Source organism: Columba livia, chromosome 9 (assembly GCF_036013475.1).
Source record: "Columba livia isolate bColLiv1 breed racing homer chromosome 9, bColLiv1.pat.W.v2, whole genome shotgun sequence".
Taxonomy (NCBI): domain Eukaryota; kingdom Metazoa; phylum Chordata; class Aves; order Columbiformes; family Columbidae; genus Columba; species Columba livia.
In genome coordinates, this window is record NC_088610.1 from 26,626,321 (window position 1) to 26,645,854 (window position 19,534).

General features: G+C 38.0%; 1 protein-coding gene across 1 annotated transcript; it reads left to right on the forward strand.

Moving 5' to 3' along the window:
• Window positions 1-7,686: 7,686 nt before the first annotated feature.
• Window positions 7,687-17,900, forward strand: TRIM42 (tripartite motif containing 42). Its single transcript, XM_021301156.2, has 5 exons — window positions 7,687-8,164; window positions 10,163-10,863; window positions 12,791-13,602; window positions 14,313-14,540; window positions 17,469-17,900. The coding sequence occupies exons 1-5, from the start codon at window positions 7,809-7,811 to the stop codon at window positions 17,556-17,558; spliced, it is 2,187 nt and encodes a 728-aa protein (XP_021156831.2). The 5' UTR covers window positions 7,687-7,808; the 3' UTR covers window positions 17,559-17,900.
• The last annotated feature ends 1,634 nt before the right edge of the window (window positions 17,901-19,534 follow it).

Consider the following 19,534-nt stretch of genomic DNA (forward strand, 5'->3'; position numbering starts at 1 on the left):
CTAGACTTTATCACAGACTTGTCATGGATTAGTGACACATACACCTTTCAGAAGTAGACCATAAAATGGTCTTAGATTGTAACTCCACAGAAATCAGCAGCACATCTATATACTGTACTGAGAAAGAAAACACTCAGCCTTTCCATGCAATATATGCGTGGCTTACGTAACTGAAGATGGGTTCATGTGACTGACATTGAGCTGATATTTCATCTGCTGCTATTTAGATGAAGAAATACTCCTCCTTTCTGTTTCTCCTTGTAAAGATAACTCCTAAAGTATTTACATTTTTATGCAGAAAGGCAACCTTTTTCTTCGCAAAGCTCAAGATACTTCATTAAGATAATTTCAGTAAAAATAAGTCTGGTTAAAACAAAGGAAGAATTATGTTAATTCATTTCTAGGGATAAATGCGCGCTAATAAATGAGAATTAAGACAAAACCCTGATCTGACATCCACTAATTAGGCAAGCTCTAGTACCACACAAATTGCAACTCTGGGGCTGTAAACTTGCCGTATTCAACATCACATCTTCTTGCCATCACTTGTGAACAGCAAATCGAGCACTCCCTGAACACAGAAGAAGTGTCTTCTTGACAATATCCAACTCTGCACAGAAAGTGCTCACAATTTTGACAGCTTTAATGCCAAAACTATTCTCATCCCACTGAACACAAATGTCTTTTGTGTTCCTCCTACTCCCTGGGGACTTTGCAGGGCCTCAGTAATAACTAATAAGGAATTTATTTCCACTACGTACAACCATTATTTCCCACAAAACCAAAAGCATTATACCTAAATAAAAAAGTTACACAAGGAAAAATAGGAAGGACTTAAGTAAAATAAAGCTAGCTGCAATAAACTAGAGTAATTTTTAATTGGCAAAGTTCTCCAGGGTACAGTGCTAGAGTCCTCATAAACCAGGGAGGAAAGAATCCAGCTGAAAATACAGAAGGAAGAATATGTTCTACTGCCCAGGACTCAGTGTGCTGGGGATGAGACTGAGGATCAAAATGTACTCTATTGTTTGTATCCTACTCAAAAGACGTGAATATACAGTGCTATATCAGGTCTGCATATAAAATAATTAAATTCTTCAGTTCGTGGCAATCAATAGCATTCATCATCATGTATCAAGAAAATAGACATATTTTCCTTGCCTATTATACTCTGCAGCATACAGGAACTTCATGCTATTAATCCTTCTCTTTTTGGTCTGCACTCATTTATTGTTGGTTAATGGATTTTTTCAGATCAGCCAATGAACATGAACAAATCTGAGGAGCAGCTACTCTGTCTAAGAACCCAAAGTAATAAGGAACAATGAGCCATTTTCTTCCTATTTGAAACAAAGTTATTTATACCAGCTTTTATACTCTGCTCCTCTGAGATTCTAGTCATCAGCCAAATTATTTTTTAGAATTGTGTGGCAACAAGATAAAAAATGGTTGAAAATAAAGCCAGTTGGAGGAAGACTAGTGAAAAACAAAGGGAGAATCAGCAGTGCTGGAAAGAAAGGGTCAGATATTGGTCATGGAAAAAACCTGAGCGCTTAGCTCCTTAACTCACATGTCTGGCTTGGGTCCAAACCCATGTGGGTTTTTTCTTATTTAATAATGGGATTATGCAAAAAACCTGAAAGATGACAGGGAAAAAACATGTGAAACCACATAATATTGTATGACACTTCAAGACCATAGGATTCAACAACAGGAAATCTCACTGCTTCATTTGCCACCCCAGCCCCTTACATGTACATAGCCTTCTTAGGGCTACAGACCATGAAGAAGTTAAAGCATTAACAATTAAGCCTTGCAACCAATATCCTAAAAGAAAGTTACACACGAAATCTATAGCATAGCATGGTTAAGTTACTTGCCGAGGGAGATAGAACCGCAATTCGTTTTCCACTACTGAGCAGCTGCTAACCATAAGAGGGCAGAGGAATCCTTGCCCAATGTCTAGTATTTTGTTGATTTATAATTCCATTGATATTACAGTATATTTTCTTTAAATGCCTCAGCTACAAACTTATTTTTCCTCCTGAAGCTTTAAAAAAGCTTACTCTCACTGTTTGATACAGTGATTTTTAACCTAAAAAGGATTTCATCCTATATTTTCCTGTCAGTTCTTCCATCTCAGTGACATAATCATACAGACTGCTCTCACAGTAAAATCTCGTAGACAGTACTGAGATCAAAAGAAACCCAAACATCCCATTGTCATAATCTTAACAAGTTGACATATTTAAGAAGCCATCTCTTTTAGCATTGCTATTTCAGTGAGAAGATGGTGGCAGTCAGGAAAACTGTCATGATGGGTCTTCAAATGCAAGAATCAAATGCAGAGCCAAACACAAATATCTTTTACATACTATTTTTATCATTCAGTGTACCATTTGTGGTTTACCTGCTGTTTTAGAAATACCTCCTTTTGCATCGGAACAGATTTCTGTATAAACCAGAATGTACGCTACTGATCATTTTAGTTTACTTAGAAAATCGCAAATTAATTTTCCTACTTGCAAAATTTTATACTTCAGACAGAGAAGAGAGGAGAGAAAAAAGCTATGACTTAAGAGACTCATATTGTCATGAGTAGTTCCTGCTGCAAGTGAACTGTTTGTAGATATAATATACACTGAAGTTCACCATACAAGCCTTTTAGCAAATTCTTGCAAAATTATTTGAAGGAAAGAGGATTTGTCCTATAAAGATTCTTAAATGGAAAGTGTACTACCTTCATTTAAACCAAGTAATGCAGGCACATTATCAAAAAGTCTTTCAGGAAACATGCTTAATTTTTTGATACATATTTCTGAGCGTTTTCCAAGAGATGGAATTTCAGCCATTAAATCCCAGCCTATGAACATGGTGAGCATTGGTATGTGTTGAAGTACCATTTTGCTCTGATAAAATTATCCTTAGAATGTGCAGAAGTTATTATTTATTGATGCTAAACTATCTTGCTACAGCATGAATGATGTTGTCCTTCTATTTGGAGGAGGTACAGGCTAAAATGCCCAAGAATCAACAGCAACAACCACCAAACTGAGAGGATCATGATGTCTACAAATCAGGTATTGAGGCAGATATGGAGCATACCAGCTAGTAATTACACAGTATTTTCTGCAGCCAACAACGAAAGAGCAAATTAAGTTAATTCCTTTATCATAACTTCTAACTGTAAGCCAAATGACTGTAAACGCTGCATCATTTTTCACTTACAATAGCACTGATGCATTTAGGTTCCCTACAGTAATAATAAAAACACTTTAGGGAAAAAATAATTTAAATAGTTGGTATAGCAACCTAATCATTTAGGCAGAAGCATTCATTCTCTAAATCCCTGTTAAATAACAGAATGAAAAACTGTCGACAATGGAAAACTTCCTTCTCACCTCTTGTGTTATGTAAGGTAGGACACAGGACATGTAAATAGAGTCCTATGCATTTCCAAAACACCAGTCAGAGAAATATTCAAAACTTAAATCTGGAACAGAAAAAATAGCATAAGGAACAGTCTATGATGCTATAAAGAGTGGGATTTCCAGTGAGTAATACTATTTGTCAGACTTCTGCATCCTTAACCTTACTACTAATGAGAAAACTGGTAGAGACGAGCCTCATGCAATTATGCAAATGTTTCTGTGATATTCTTGTAGAAGAGGTGATTTGGTTTGTGTGGCAAGGATTTGCCAGCAGGAGGGCTACAGGGATGGCTTCTGTGAGAAGCTGCTTGAAGTTAACAGTCCATGACACACAGTTTCAGCACGGACTCAAGCGCAAGCTTAGACACAAAGCAACTTTGCTTGAGAAGGTTTTCACCTCTGCAGTGCATGTAGGCTGGCGTATTCCCCATCCTCTCCACAGGGGTACATAAACAGCAAGCACTGTCTTCAGATTTCAATTAAAAATGAAGTGTTTACACTTGTTTTCCTTGCCAGAAGCCTTTTCCCCCCCCTCTTCACAAGTTTTTCTAAAAAGCTCTCATTTTATTTTTGTTTTACATATGTCATAAATCTTCTCAGCTGGTGAGAAGAAGAAACTTTTGGGTTGAAGGAGAAACTTCACTCCTTCCCTGATTACAGCGAACTTCTGCTTACCACAGTTTTAATTCCTATGCTGTCCCCGGCCTAAATCCATAAAGCCTTTTCTCTTACCTCTGTCCACTTCATTTGTACTTTCCCCTCTTCCCCTAGGCAGTGTGATAGAGTGATTATTTTTTTTTTCCTTTTAAACAGAGCAAAGTTATTAACACATATTTCATTGCTCAGCTGGGCCTCCTGATAAGCTAGTTACTGCTTAGAGCCAAGCTCATCAGGAGAGGAGTTGGGATGGCCAGCAGAGAACCAAGACAAGCATGAAAAATAGACTAAAAAGGGAGGCTGAAGCTTGGTGCTACGGTCAGGAAAGCAGTTACACCAACAGAGCAGCCTGAAGGAGGGCCAGAGCATGATCACCGGCTCACGTAATCACTACAGACCAGGACAAAGTTTTGGCACTAGTAAGTTGGGTACTAGTTATTTAAAATTTTGTATTAGGAAAAAACAATTTTTTTATACAAGTTCAAAGAAGTTTGGCAGTTGGTAACCACAGGCAATTGTTTAACATGCAGTCCAGCACATTTTAACTTATCATGGCCTCAAATTTTAAAAGTGTTGGTTTGCAGCTGCTATATTTGTGCTAACACTGCTTTAGCTAAAGTGCTCAAGCTAAAACATTTGAGTTTCTTCTCTGTAGTCTCAATAGCAGCACAGAGACATTCCAGCTCAAGGAGATGAAAACCCTTACTCTGTGAACAACCTTCCCCAAACCAGACATTTCTATGTGCTGCAATCAGTTAACCTATTAAATCGCTGCAATTCACAGTATCCTTTAGAGAGTGAATCCTGCCGGACTACACAGTTTTATAGGAAGGGTCATTCCTTCCCCATCCCAAGGGAGACAATGGTTCCTCTTTTCTTCTCTTCCTGACTCACAAGTTTATATTACACTTCTAGGAGCACTTGAAGGCAGCAGATTTTTTTTTGCTGTTTTTCTACATAATAACTGACCGAACGAACACACTAAAAGAAGGCTTTGATACTATTCATAGGCACAGAAAAGAACAATGGAGTCAGGTACTACTTTGCTCTGTTAGAAAGTACAGAATATAAAGAAAAATTGTGAATTAGTTTCATTAGTTTCTGTCTTTCTAATCTGAGCATGTCACCATAACCTGTGGAAATATGGAAAGAAAAAGCCATTTTATAAATAATACATCCACGATATGTAGTGTTATTACACACACTAATCAAGAGTTATGCCACTGGTTAGCATATGGTCTTTCTTCAAGCTTCTTTCTGCACATTACTAAATGCTGTGCAGTCTCAAATTTGTGTTAGAAATATCAGTATTAGAAATATCAGTGAGATACCTGGAGGTAGAGCAAAAGGGGAAAGAAAGAAGACAAAGGCAACAATCTCAGGTTATCTTCCAAAGCAGAACAGAATAAATTGCCAGTTAGAAAATATTATACCGAGTTATTTGACAGCTAATAGAAGTACAGCATAAATGACCACATCTAACTAATTTGAAGTAATTTAAACTGAACCCATGTCCTGACCACACTGTGCCAGGCTATCATGAGAACTACGATGAAAATGACAATCATATCAAACACAACAGGGGCATGGGGGAACATATATGCAAACACTGTTAAAAGTCTGCCAGTTTGGTTGCAGCTATTGCATCTAATTCAGTTTCTCTGGCAGCCAGTCTGATCTGGTCTTTCAGTATGTGCTAGACAATAAACATATTCATGAAATGGGACCATCTCAGAACTGGCTGTGTGCCTGCAGGTAGTTACAGCGAGGGCCACCACTGCGAGCAGCAAAGGAATCAGGCTGCCCATTAAAGTATTTTGGTAAAGCAAAAACTGGAGCACTAAAGGACAGCAGGAAATAAGTTATGGGAATTGTATGTGGCAGAAGACAAAATTATTCAAGAGTCAGTGGAAAAACACAATTCACAGAGAATTCAAGAAAAATAAATATGTTCCTGAGAATGATAAATGCACGAGTTGTTATTAACCTCTGTACTATGAAAAACTGGAAAAGGGCATCCAGTTATCAGCACATGGCACACAAGACACTTTTTGTTTCTTTCCTTACTCCTCCACCTTTCCTTTCTCAAAAAAGCCCACATGTAGTAATAAATATTTTGCAAGAGAAAAGCATACAAGCATCAGAAGATACATTTTTTCTAATGGCCAAATTCAAAAGCCTTTCAATATCACAAAATAAAATATGGACAATAAAAAAAAGGATTATCATTGATTAAACTGGAAAGACAAACGGAATAAATAATCTCTATTAAAGGTCCAGGTTATACCATGGAAAACCGTTCAGCACAAACATCTAGTACTTGTGCATGAAAATCCAATTGACACAATAGGCTATAACCATTCTAAAGAACGTATTATGGCCCATCACGTAAACGGTTACACATAATGACAGAGTCATTATGGTCTGTAGGACTCTGGATCAGTAAATTAAAATTTCTCTAGGTAGAACAGACTTTGAGCAAAGTGACTCAAAGGAGCAGTTACAATAAAATATGTCAAGACCTATCTTAGTAATTCCCAATTATAAATTAACCCATTAACACAAGTTGAATTGCTAAATTTTGAAAGAATTTAGTTACCTACAGTACAGCAGCCAGCATTTAAAGTCAGTATTCTTGAATACGTACCACAAAGATATCACTGTCCTTTACAGTTTCAAGTAAGAGAAAAAGCTGTTTCAGATGAAAGTTGCAGATAACTCTTAGAGAGTAGATTTCCTTTTTTGAAATAATGGAAACACAGGATCACTTAAGTTGGAAAAGACATTTAAGATAATTGAGACCAACTGCTTACATATAAGCACTGTAGTAAGCATGTGCTATTGAGAAGCTCATATTCTTTGCACTAATTTAATTTTTATTTAAAATTACCATATTTATAAATAGGTAAAAATGCTATATAAATCTTCAAATAAATCAACTAAATGAAAGAAAATATAGGTATTACAAAGTAACTACAGAATAACTGAAATAATATGTCTGATGCTGCATTTATAGGAGAGCAGCCAGCTTAAGGAAGGGCAAGAAATACGCTTGGACTCAGTAGGAGAAGAGGTGGGTCCACAGCAAATGAGCGATCCAAGCCTAGTTCTTTACTTCAGGCCTTGGAGAGAACAAATGCAATACATTGTTCAAAAGCATAAACACTTGCAGACAAGGGCTTAAAATAATTAAGACAGTTACGAGGATATGCTTCAAGATGCATCTCAAGTGTAAAGGCTCTTTTACGTGTGCTAGTTATAGTCTTACAGGGGCCTGATGGGAAACCTCTCACTATTGCTGGTTGGGGCCCGATTCAGGTGGTTTACTTACAGCACCCAGCTGAGCCAACAAAATGCCTTTGGAGTATGTGGGCCTAACGAGATAGTGGCCTTCGGGTATCTAATCCAAGTGTACAAACTCCCCATGCAATTAACGAAGAATGAGACAAATGCTCTCAAGGAATTCAGGAAGAACAATTATAGTTATCATTACGTATAGACGATGTGATTACTTTATCAGGTACCTGTGCATAAAATTCTGCCTGTGTCCATATTTGAATATGTCACTGTGACATCACTTTCCCATTGGAATGAAGCGTGTTGACACAGCACACAGCTGGTCCAACAGCCAGAACTCATGCCTTTGTAGAGCTCAGTTCCTATAGCGTGCAGAGAAGCTGAGAGGATCAATGAACTTTCTCCCAGGTAACTGACAGAGGGATGAATGAAGATGGGCATCTCTGTTTTATCTGGCCATTCTACTCAAGCTGCTATTACCTGTCTGGCCGCAGCAGAAGGAAAAAATGCTGCTTGTGTTGGCGCTTCTTATTTAGCAATGAGCAGAACTGCAGCTGTTTCCCATGTCCACACGAAGAAGACAAGCCTTGCCAGTGCTGCCACTGCTCCTGTGCAGAGCGTGCAAATTGCTGGTGGTGCTGCTGCTCTTTTGCAAGTGACCCAGACTGCAAATTCTGCTGCTGCAGTGAAGAGAACTCAGGATGTCAATATTACGAATGCAAGTGCTTCAGAAGCTCTGTTTATGAGCCGTATCACTCAAGGACACCGGGAACTGTTCCGTAAGTGGAGTTAAGAGCTCTTAATTTCTTGGGGCTTTGTTTTTCTAATTTACATTATCTCTTAATGGATGTGTTTCATTTAGAATCATATGATCTGTTGGCTTGTTGGAGCTATTTCAAATAACCACAGGGTAACATTCTTTCAAGACAGAGAAAAAGTAATTTAATCTTCATATTAGTGAACTCTTATACTCATTACTCTGACTGGGTCAAAGACTACTCCAGAACATCACTACACTTGTAATTGGAACCACCTAAATTCCAGAGGAAAAGAAAAATCCATGCTTATACATTCTCACAATGTAAACACTTATGTAGTAACAAGAAGGAAGACATACAGAGAACCTTAAAACCAGGAAGAAAACAGCAAGGTGTTTGTGGCAAGGGGACTGCAGGCAAAGATACAGGAATAATGGGAGTAAAACAAAGAGCAGTAAAATTGCCGTTAACTGGAAGTAGAAGGAGGCAGTTATATTCAGAAGAAGACAAAAAACAGAGAAATTATTACAAAGGCTTTAGAAATACCACACAGGGAATGAAAAGAAGGTGTAGTGACCTTAGAAAATAAAACTGGAAAGCAGAAAAGAAGAGGCTGATGATTAACTACAGAAATGCTACACTAAAGAGCACAGTGGAGGAAGGGGATGGCAGAAAGGAAGTTGTCAGAAGAACTCCAGACTACAGAAGGACCAATCCAAGAGGAATTGACAGCACCTCTGGAAACACATGGTTAATTCCTACCTAAGTAAACTTTGAAGACCAGAAGGAATCCTCATAGCAATAAAAGATTATTTCTCTGTAATTTATTAGGGGGGGTTTATGATTATTCAGAGTGACAGAAAAAGCAGATAGCATGGTTGAACATACGAGGAGAGAAAGGGGAAGGGAAGCAATAACAACATGGATGCTAAAGAGAATCACGGCAGAGGGCCAGACCACAGAGGCCTAGAACCAAGTGTCCATCTTGAAAAATGATGCTCCTGTAAAGGCTATGAAAAGTATTCAAGGAAGCATAAGAAAATTAATATTGTCTTTTTAAAAAGATAATGCTCACAGGCTAAGAGACAGGTTAGGACTATCAGGATTTGAAGAGCAGGAATTAGCACATCCTGAAAATCAGTCCTCTTCTACAATAAACTACTAATAATAATTAAAAAAAAAAAAATCCCCATTTGAAAGTCTTTGAAATTAACATGAAGAATCAATGATAATAAGCCTGCTACTAACACTAAGCATAAACTTCATTCATTCTAGAAATCAAATAATTAAGAGGTGAGCAATTTCTTAAATTAAATTAGGAAAATAGCATGATCATATGCAAATGTGTGTTATTACGTTAAAGAGAAATTACTTCAATACTTTTTTTTTTAAATGGTGAAACACTTATTTGTGCTACATTCTTGAGGAAATATTCCATCTTGAAAACGCAAAAGAAAAACTTGTTGACATTTATTGTTTTCATTAAAAAGAAAATATTCGAAAAATATTACCAATGTTGTTATGAAAGAAAGCATTTAATACCCCCTGAAACAAAATACAGGGTTTCATTTCAATTGCACAAAATGCTCTTTTTTTTTCACTCTAGTTATTTTTTGTTTCCATTTTGAAAAATAATCAAACAAGAAAAGGAGACAAAATTAGTTTCATTTTGTACTAAACCAAACTGCATTATTCATTTGGCGACCAGCAATAATTCACCAAATTCATCCAAGACCTACAATGACTGAGATGTCTGTTTATTGTTATTGTTGGCAACAGTATTCAACATATGGCGAAATAATCATGAAAAGGAAAAGAAAAAAAGTAAATGGATTCTTGATAGCGATAACCCAATTGTTTAAATAAATATCCAGTCAGAATACAAGAATGGTTGGTATAACATAAGCAGAACTGCTTATGTTATAATTGCATGTCTTAGACTGTATCCTATTATTCAGATATTTTATTTGAGTTCTTGTGTTTTGTGGTTTTTGTTGTTTGATTTTCAATTTCATTTAGGTTAAAAGATGTCATGTCAAGGTTTAGAACTGGGGATAATGCAACTGTCGTTACATCAGAAAGGAAAGTCTTCAGCCACACTTTCCACGACCAGCTTGCCTGTCCCCTGTGTAAGCAGCTGTTTCTCCAGCCATTCATGCTGCCGTGCAATCACTGCATTTGCGAGAAGTGCATAACTAAAAGCAAGACCAGAGCTGATGTAACTGAAGACTTCTATATCATTGTATGCCCAGTGTGTCACAAAGCACATTGCCTCCCCTACACAAATAAAATTCATCTGAGAAAGGATTACCTCAGAGCAAAACTAGCCAAGAAATACATGCGCAGACATGGCTTTCTGAGGTGGAGATTTGACCATAGCGAAAGAACAGTCTACTGTGACACTTGCAGGGAGAGAAGAAGAGTGGCAACCAGAAGATGTAGAACATGTGGAATTAATTATTGTAATGAATGTCTGCATTTAAATCATAATGAGTATGGCACTCAAGATCACATTTTAACCAGAGCACAAGATCATGAAGAGTGGCGCTGCTTATTTCACAGCAACTCAAACATCTCTGAATACTGTATGGATGACCATGAACTGATCTGTGGGCTCTGCAGGAGTTCGCTGCACAACAATCACGAGGTTATTCCCTTGGCAGTTGCATGTTCAAGAGAGGCTGCTTCCCTCTTTGACACAACTGAAAAATTTAGACAAGGTTTGTGTTTCTGCTGCTTCTCACGCTTCTCCATGCCTTCTCGGGAAAGAAACTTAACATATGCTTGAAAAGCTATATTAATTCTCTGCACTGCACAAGACTCAGAAAGGTAGCATGTTCCCGTCATAGAAACACAAAAGGAACAAGGCCATAGTGGTGACATCATCACAGTATCACAGTATCACAGTAGGTTTGGGATTGGAAGGGACCTCAAAAGATCATCTAGTCCAATCCCCCTGCTGGAGCAGGAACGCCCAGGTGAGGTCGCACAGGAACATGTCCAAGCGGGTTTGAATGACTCCAGAGAAGGAGACTCCACAACCCCCCTGGGCAGCCTGTTCCAGTGCTCCATCACCCTCACTGAGAAGAAGTTTTTTCTCAAATTTAAGCGGAACCTCTTGTGTTCCAGCTTGATCCCATTACCCCTTGTCCTATCATTGTTTGCCACCGAGAAGAGCCTGGCTCCATCCTCATGGCACTCACCCTTTATATATTTATAAACATTAATGAGGTCCCCCCTTAGTCTCCTCTTCTCCAAGCTAAAGAGCCCCAGCTCCCTCAGCCTTTCTTCATAAGGGAGGTGCTCCACTCCCTTAATCATCTTGGTTGCCCTGCGCTGGACCCTCTCCAGCAGTTCCCTGTCCTTCTGGAACTGAGGGGCCCAGAACTGGACACAATATTCCAGATGTGGTCTCACCAGGACGGAGTAGAGGGGAAGGAGAACCTCTCTCGATCTACTAGCCACTCCCCTTCTAATACACCCCAGGATGCCATTGGCCTTCCTGGCCACAAGGGCACAGTGCTGGCTCATGGTCATCCTGTTGTCCACCAGACTCAACTATTAGAGAATGAAGAATATGTATGTGGGATGGGAACAGAAATTGTGCATCTAGGGAAGGGAAAGTTCATTTCATACTGCAGAACCCAGCATGCAATAAACACCAGTTACATCTGCAGAATAAAATGGTGAATATTTTTTAATCATAAATACATGCTTGAAGGGGAACTGCTTCTTCCTCTGCAGAGAAGTTATGAATTGTCCCTCTTCAGTCAGTTTTACGCTTATGCACATGCTGATCAAGAGACAAAGCAGTTAGGTTTTTCTGAGGTAACACAGCAATGTCACTCCTTTTAACTAAGCCTCGATCCACAGCAACTAAGGGGTTGAACAAAGACTAAGATTTTATTAATTAATTTTAATTTTGATCTTTGTATATAGCTTCACGAATGTTTGGGATATAATGAAGTTGCATGGAAAATAACACTAAGAAAGGTAAAAGTGAACCACGCACAATGAGAAACGCCTGGAAGTATTAAATTCTCAATTTTGAAACAGTCTTAAGCTTGAGAAAATAAGTGAGATGTAGAATATTTGTGCAGGATTTTGTAATGTGACATTGTTTCCTGACATCAGCTGAATGCCACTGGAATTTACTATTAGCCTTTGGTATTTCTGATTCTGTTCCTTCACAGTTACCAATTTTTAGTGTCAGAAGAGTTAATCACACATTGACATAACAGCTATCAGAGAAATGGACAATTTCTCTGATATTATTTTAACCTCACAATGGCAGAGAGAATTTTCAAAGATAATACAGAGCTACAATTAATTAAGCTACAGGAATTCCCATGTAATGAAGTAAAAATTATTAAGCTCATTTTGGTGTAGATGAATTTGAGCAAGGAAATAATAATAAAGTAGTAATTAACTGCCAAATTTTATACACAAAAATGTGAACATTTTAACTCAAACAACTGCCCTCAGGGCTTACCAGCAGCAGAAATGACAGAAAAATATTAGAATCTTTATTTTTGTGTCATATTTTACCAAACTCCTCCTTTTTTAAACGTCACTCTTTCTCTGTTGTAACCATGACATTTTAATGGGAATTTGGAACTGCTGACTTGATTATTTTTTTTTTAACAGTACACCAGGGAGTTGATAAAGATCTAATGGAAGTTCTCCTGTTAAAAAATAATTTCAAGATCTATAAGGACAACAAAAGCAAGGAGATCAGAAATGGATTCTTAAAATTACGTATGGCTCTTCATGAACAAGAAAAGGAGATGATGGAGTTGCTTGAAAACACTGAACTTAGAAAGCAGAAAGAAATTTCAGAATACATAAACCATACAACCGGTCAGCTATCCTATATGGACGGCCTCATTCACTACTCTGAAGAGGCTCTTAAGGAGGAAAACCAATTCGTGTTTCTGCAATCTGCACACTCCTTAGTGAAAGAAATAGAAAATGCGGTACCTTCCATTTTCCAACCTAGTCCATATCTAAGAGAAGATCCTTTAAGAAAACTTCAACTCAACTTTGATGAACTTTTTTGTGTTTTACAAAGACTTGTCCCATCTCTTACTGGAATTAAGCAGTCAGAAAGTAAAGCAGAAAAATATCCCTATTCTTTTAACCCAGAGATAATGGTTCCAAGGCATATTTCAAATACTCACGAATCCAAGCAAGCAACAGGTTTCCAAAATCCATCTTTAAATCCCATGCTTGATTTAGGTGTGCGGTCTAAAGACACTGTCAGAAGTCCAAGCTCTACACCTCCCCATCATCCTACACAGAATAATGAAGTATGTGTGTACCAGGATACAGCTCGTGAAACTCCAAGAAAAGAAAGAAAACAGATCGATAGATTTTCAAGTCCAGAACCTACAGACGATGAATCAGTCCCAGGACCTGTTGTTATATACCAGACTGTTGTTTATTCAAGGTCTGCCAAAGTAAGACATTAATAAATTCTAAATGTATACAAGAGACCATTATATTTTCAAGCTGTTAGAGAGTCTGAACCCATACGAGTTTGAGTAAATAAGACTACAATATCAGTTCAAATAATTTATTTATAGGAGACAATGCATTTCAAACTCACCTTTTGAGATAAACTGAAGCATTGAATTGTATCACATTCCTACTGTACTGTAGTGTTGTTATATTATTATACGTGTGTTATAAATGTTACATAGAAAGGTCTAATGCAGGAGGAGATAAATGTACCATGTCCATATTTAAATACCTGTAGATCAAATAATTTAATTCTGGGTCTTGGCCTTTAATGTGACACATCCTATCTATGTAATTTTCCTCATTATACATTTCACGGATTCTAACAAGATCAGGATGCCAGTTGCATGAGATCCCAAGTGCATGTTCCAAAGTGCTGGCTGTTGTCAGCCTGCGGTACTTTTAGTGTGTTAGAAGAGGGTACTATGAAATTCCCAGGAGGGAGCTTAGCATTTTCCAGGTAAGACCACAAACTGCATATGCTCCACATACATAATATTTCATGCTATGGTTAGAATTTCAGCTGATTGGCATTTTAAAATTAAAATCTGCCAAAGAGGGGCCTTTCAAAAAAGCGAAACTGAAAATGAGCAAAAAAAAGAGAACTTATTTGTGTACTACAGGGTGTTTGGTTTTTTTCTCTTCACAGATTTATTGGACTTGTCCCACGGAAGACATGGATTTCTTTGAAGTAGAGTTTTATGAAGTTGCTCATATTGGCTCTGATAATATTGTCCAGATGCAACTAGCTGGTCAGCTGAGCAAAATACAGCAGCAGAACCTTGAGATACACAACCTGGATCCAAATACAGAATATATTTTTAAAGTCCGTGCTGTCAATGCATGTGGCCGAGGAGAATGGAGTGAGATCTGTAAGGTATTGTAGATTCTTCCTAGACTTCATACAGTTGACTTAACTTTCTTGCCTCCGCAATTGTATTTTACTTCATGTATTTAATGAGGAAGACTGCTTAAGTGGAATATTGCTATTCACTTATCTAGGTAAGTCATACTAATAGTAGCTAATGGTTACCTGGATTTTTCCATACATCATTCTTTCTAGCTCAGTTTGCAACTCCTTGGCCTATGCAGAATGTTTCGCATTTTTTCTAGCAGGGATGTTGTGTCATGATTGCATCAGGCAAGTCATTGTAATTCATATTACTTCAGGACTGAAACTGCCTTTGCACTAATCTCTCTGTACACACACAGTAAGAGTATGGAAGAGTCAGATACAAAAGCTTTCATGCTAGAACAAGGCAGGAATAATTAAAAGAGAGGAAGCAAACAGAAAATTAAGAATATTCTTTGACATCTTTGGACATGAGTTTACTGTGGTTTTAGAAGAGCAGGAAAAGTTTTGCAAAGGTAAAAGTTTAAAGGAGGGGGAAGGTATTCGAAAACGTGTCAAAGCTAAGAAATTTTATTAATACACTTTAACACCTTTTAGGCATCACGAACCCCTTGCTGAAGGCACCTTTAGTTTTTCATGACTTGCTGAAAAAGCACATACTTAATTCACGGCTACTCCTTGATAAATTTTCAGTAAAGGGTGTACTGAGGAGTTGTGGTGCATATAGTGCAAATGACTCCCATGAAGAGTAGGTGCTATTCTCTGTTTCCAACCACATTTCACAGCCTTTTCCTCTATCAGTTGCACCAAGTGCTGTTCCTTTCCAGGCCTCTTGTCCCTTGTCACATTTAGAGAGTAAAAGTTTTAGCTTCGAAACAGCATTCAGACATCCCACTCACTCAGCGATTCTTAATGACAAATGACACCTTCCTGGACTGCTCCACTTCCTGTAATTAAAACACTGACCCATAGCAGTTTCTTTTTTATATCTAACACACTGGAAAGCTCTATTGATTTTTCTTCTGAAAATTGTTCCTCTGCACACAGCACAGTCATATAAATATTCCAGAGAAACACAAACTCAATTAACATCTACTGTAATTTACAGAAGCAAGGAGTTTCACAGCAAATGGAAATTAGGCAGCATATATGACAGACTTTCATAAATCTTCTAAAAAATAACTACCTTTGTTCCTTTTGCATAACATCAGATTATTTTACTTTGTCAGCTACACTACACTGAAAGCTCGAAGGAACTCTATTTCAAAGAAAATATGGCACTGTATTTTAAGTAGGATATTTAGTGAGAGCAATATCACCCTTCATGTGTAACAGTTACTAGGTCTATGAGGGAATGTAACTGTGATGGCTGTGACAGGTCACAGGAGCCCAGGTACCAAGCTGATGCCATGCCACTTACACCCTGAAATATCAAGCACCACAGAAGAGATTCTTCAACCTCAGGGTGCTGTTTAATAACGTTACAAGCAGATTTCCCATCTGTATGTACCCTCGCGAGCAAAACAGAACAATGTAGTCTCTCTACTTTTAGGAGTGAGGGAACCTCTCTCTTCTTAGCCCAATAGCATGGCTGTTGGCCTACAGCTGAATCACAGCTTTCTCGATTTCAACCATCTGTTGGTGTGTGAAACACCATGGAAGTAACACGATATCCTTGTTACATGATCACAGAAGCTGCTACAGATGGCATGATCTCTTTGCCCAAGAAAAGTTCATGACAGTTGACTCAATCTAGGCTCAGGAAGTGCCCAAAGGTATCTAAGATACCTGGACAGAGCTGACAGATGACATCAGACTGGAAGATGCACTTCTAGAGCAGCAACTAGGACAAAGGCCGGCTACCCTTGAACAGCTAAACAGGGAAAAGATGTTCACAATTTTGTCAACTGGATCCTAATTTAAAAGTCAATTGAAGGAATGACACTGCACTACTCTGGGTAAGGGAATTAACAACATATGGGATATTTCCGAGTGTGTATTGAGGTTGTGGAAGATCCTGGATGAATGACACAAACTGAAGGATGCCTTGTCAACCAAACTGCTGGATTAAACAGCCCTGGAAAACCATGCAAAACTGTGCCACAAGGCAAGTGACAGGGAATCCTCTAAGGAAGAAATTCAGTGCTCCCTGGAGACTTTCAACAGAGTAGGGAAAAATTGGTTGTCCCAGAGATAAAGGGTTTCGCTGCATCTGCCACGGGCGGAGGAAAGAGAAGCACTAAGGATGCAGTCAGAAAAACAGGGAAAATGCTGGAAATTCTGCAATCCTTGCACTAGCTGCTACAGGTAGTACCACTGTGGAAGAGGTGCTCCCCCACCCCTTCTTCTCAATGGCAGCAGCCACTGGCAGCTGGTCACAGTGACCTGCCACAATTGCCAATTGACTCTGTGTTCCTTAATTTGTCTCTTGAGACTGTCAACCACAGAAACAGTGATCATTCTAACTACTGTTTTGTTGCTTTTTAACTTTTCATTCATTCTTGTCAGTTAAACCTTTGGAAGGAGATTTTTCAAAATTACCTTGGAAGCCAAATGCAAAAAGATTTTTAATGGATGTGGGCTTCTAAATCCTGTGGTCATATCTGAAATTCTTTCCCTAAATGACTAGCTGTCAGAACCTAATGACTGTATATTGTATTAATCACTGTAATGTTTACCACCAGGCAATTGTTGTCTTCAATGTAAGTTGTTTGTTGTTTTGTTTTTGGTTTTTTTTTAAAAAAAAAAAAAGAACTCAATTTCCATTTTGCCTCCAAAATAAGTACTTAAACTTTCCAAAGTTTAACACAGATAAGACAGTTTGACTGCTTTGAAAATATATCTGCGAGGGGTAATTTCTTTTGCAAACAGACACTAATTAAAACTTATCCTCAAAACAATAAAAACATGTACCTCTTTGTACTTTAATACATTCTTGTTTTCTGCTTGCAGATAATCACATCAGATGAATATGGGAAAACTGAAGACAGGGGTGAGAAGCAGAAGAATAATCACGGTGCTCCACATATACAAAACATATAGGCAAAAAATGAAAGCAGGGATTTTTTTTTTTCTTGAAGAACTGGAAAATGTGTGTCCTTTCTTATGCATTATCCTGTTTTCCACTGAAGACAGCAGCCAGAAATGTAACAGTGAGCTCTTCAAACTATTATTGCTTTCTGGCAAATAATAATAAAACAACAGCACTGCCTTTTTGTTATTTTTCTTTCTCCATATGTAGCACCAAGACCTAAGGAAAATGCTATGCCATACATAAAAACATATTATAAAACCCATTGTATTTGAAGGACCTTTGCAGCTTCAAAGGAAATAAATCACATATTTACATTGTAAGTTAACATTCCAATTATTATTCCCTGTGAGACCATTCAATAACAGTTCATAAAGAGCTGCAGGAGCCTATATCACACTTTGCATATTTTCTAAGCTCAGAATAAGTTACTCTGTACATACACACTTTTGGTCTCAGACTCATGCAGCTGAAGTACCAAGTGCATACACACACCAAAGCACACTGGCAACAGGCAGGACAAGAATTACACGAATGAGGGCCACAGAATGTTATTTCCTTATGCACTTCATAATGGTTAGGTTTACTTGACTGTTGTGAAGGTCATCTATGTGAATTGTAGAGTATCAATTTGTTAAAAGTAGCTGCAAGTAAAATCAGAAGCCACAGCAGCTCTGATTCACTGAGCAAGAGTTACTACATCCACCACAAGTTACTGTGTTGAAACAATCAAGAGTAATAACTAATGTCCTCCTTTGCGCAGGGATGATCTTACATGATTTTTTTCTTTCACTTCAGCTATACCAACCAGATATACATATCTATCTATATATTTACACACACACATATTTATAAACATCTCCATCTATGCTTGCACATATAAACACACACATATATGTATACGTATTTAAACATTTGTACAACTACCTTTGCCCCAGTCCTATTGAGCAGGGCATTCACAGGAGAATGGACATAGGATCAGGGCCACTACTAGCTCTTTCAATGCTCTTCTGTGCATTCGTATGTTTGTGTATTACCTTCAGCAAGGAAGAAATCCCTTTATGGAAAATCATGTGTTATGAATACTGTCCCTGAGATCTTGGACAAAATATAAAACTTGGGTATATTTATTATTATTAATATAACATTTTTTCCTTTGCACTTTCCATTTCTGAGGCTCTGGTTTAGCTTCACATAGTTGCTGCAAGGTAGTAATATTCTTCCCACTTTATGGATGGCTAAGGTAACAAAAGAAGACCCTGAACAAACAGGCAAGAAACCCAAAACCTGAACTCTGAGAGCACTTAGTACTCTATCTTGTGCTAGCCAGTGAGCTATTAGTGTTGCTTCGGTTAATACGTATGTTCTTGCCAGGATCTCTGTGTAGTCTTTCCTTGACAGCATATTTTTATATTGACAAAGTCTCTAGACAGGAGTAAAAGCTATTAAAGAGGTTTGCATTTTCAAACCTATTGAACAATTATAGCAGAGTCTAATTTTGAGAAGCTTATTTTGAAAGGGACCTGATGATCGCACATGAAAAGCACCTGCAATCTAAAACTACTGCTAGATATTTGCAGAAATCTAAATGTCTGAGCTCTCTAGACAGTAAAGCCCAATTATTCCTTCAGTACTCGTAGCTTTTCACACCCCTTTCCCAGACAGTAATGTTTTATACCTACTTCAAGGACATGTGGGTTTTTGCTAATGGTCTGTAGTTCCCCAGAAGCTCACCAGTCTTGCATTCCTTTAGTACAGGGGTGTCAGACTTATTTTCACCAGGGGCCACATCAGCCTCGCAGTTGCCTTCAAAGGGCAAAATGTAATTTTAGGACTGTATAAATATAGGAGTAGTTACATTTACATTCAGCCCTTTGAAGGCAACCGTGAGGCAGATGTGGCCCCCGGTGAAAATGAGTTTGACACCCCTGCTGTAGTACATTTCTTTGTAGATGGATAAGACTGCAATTTGCATCAACTGTATAAA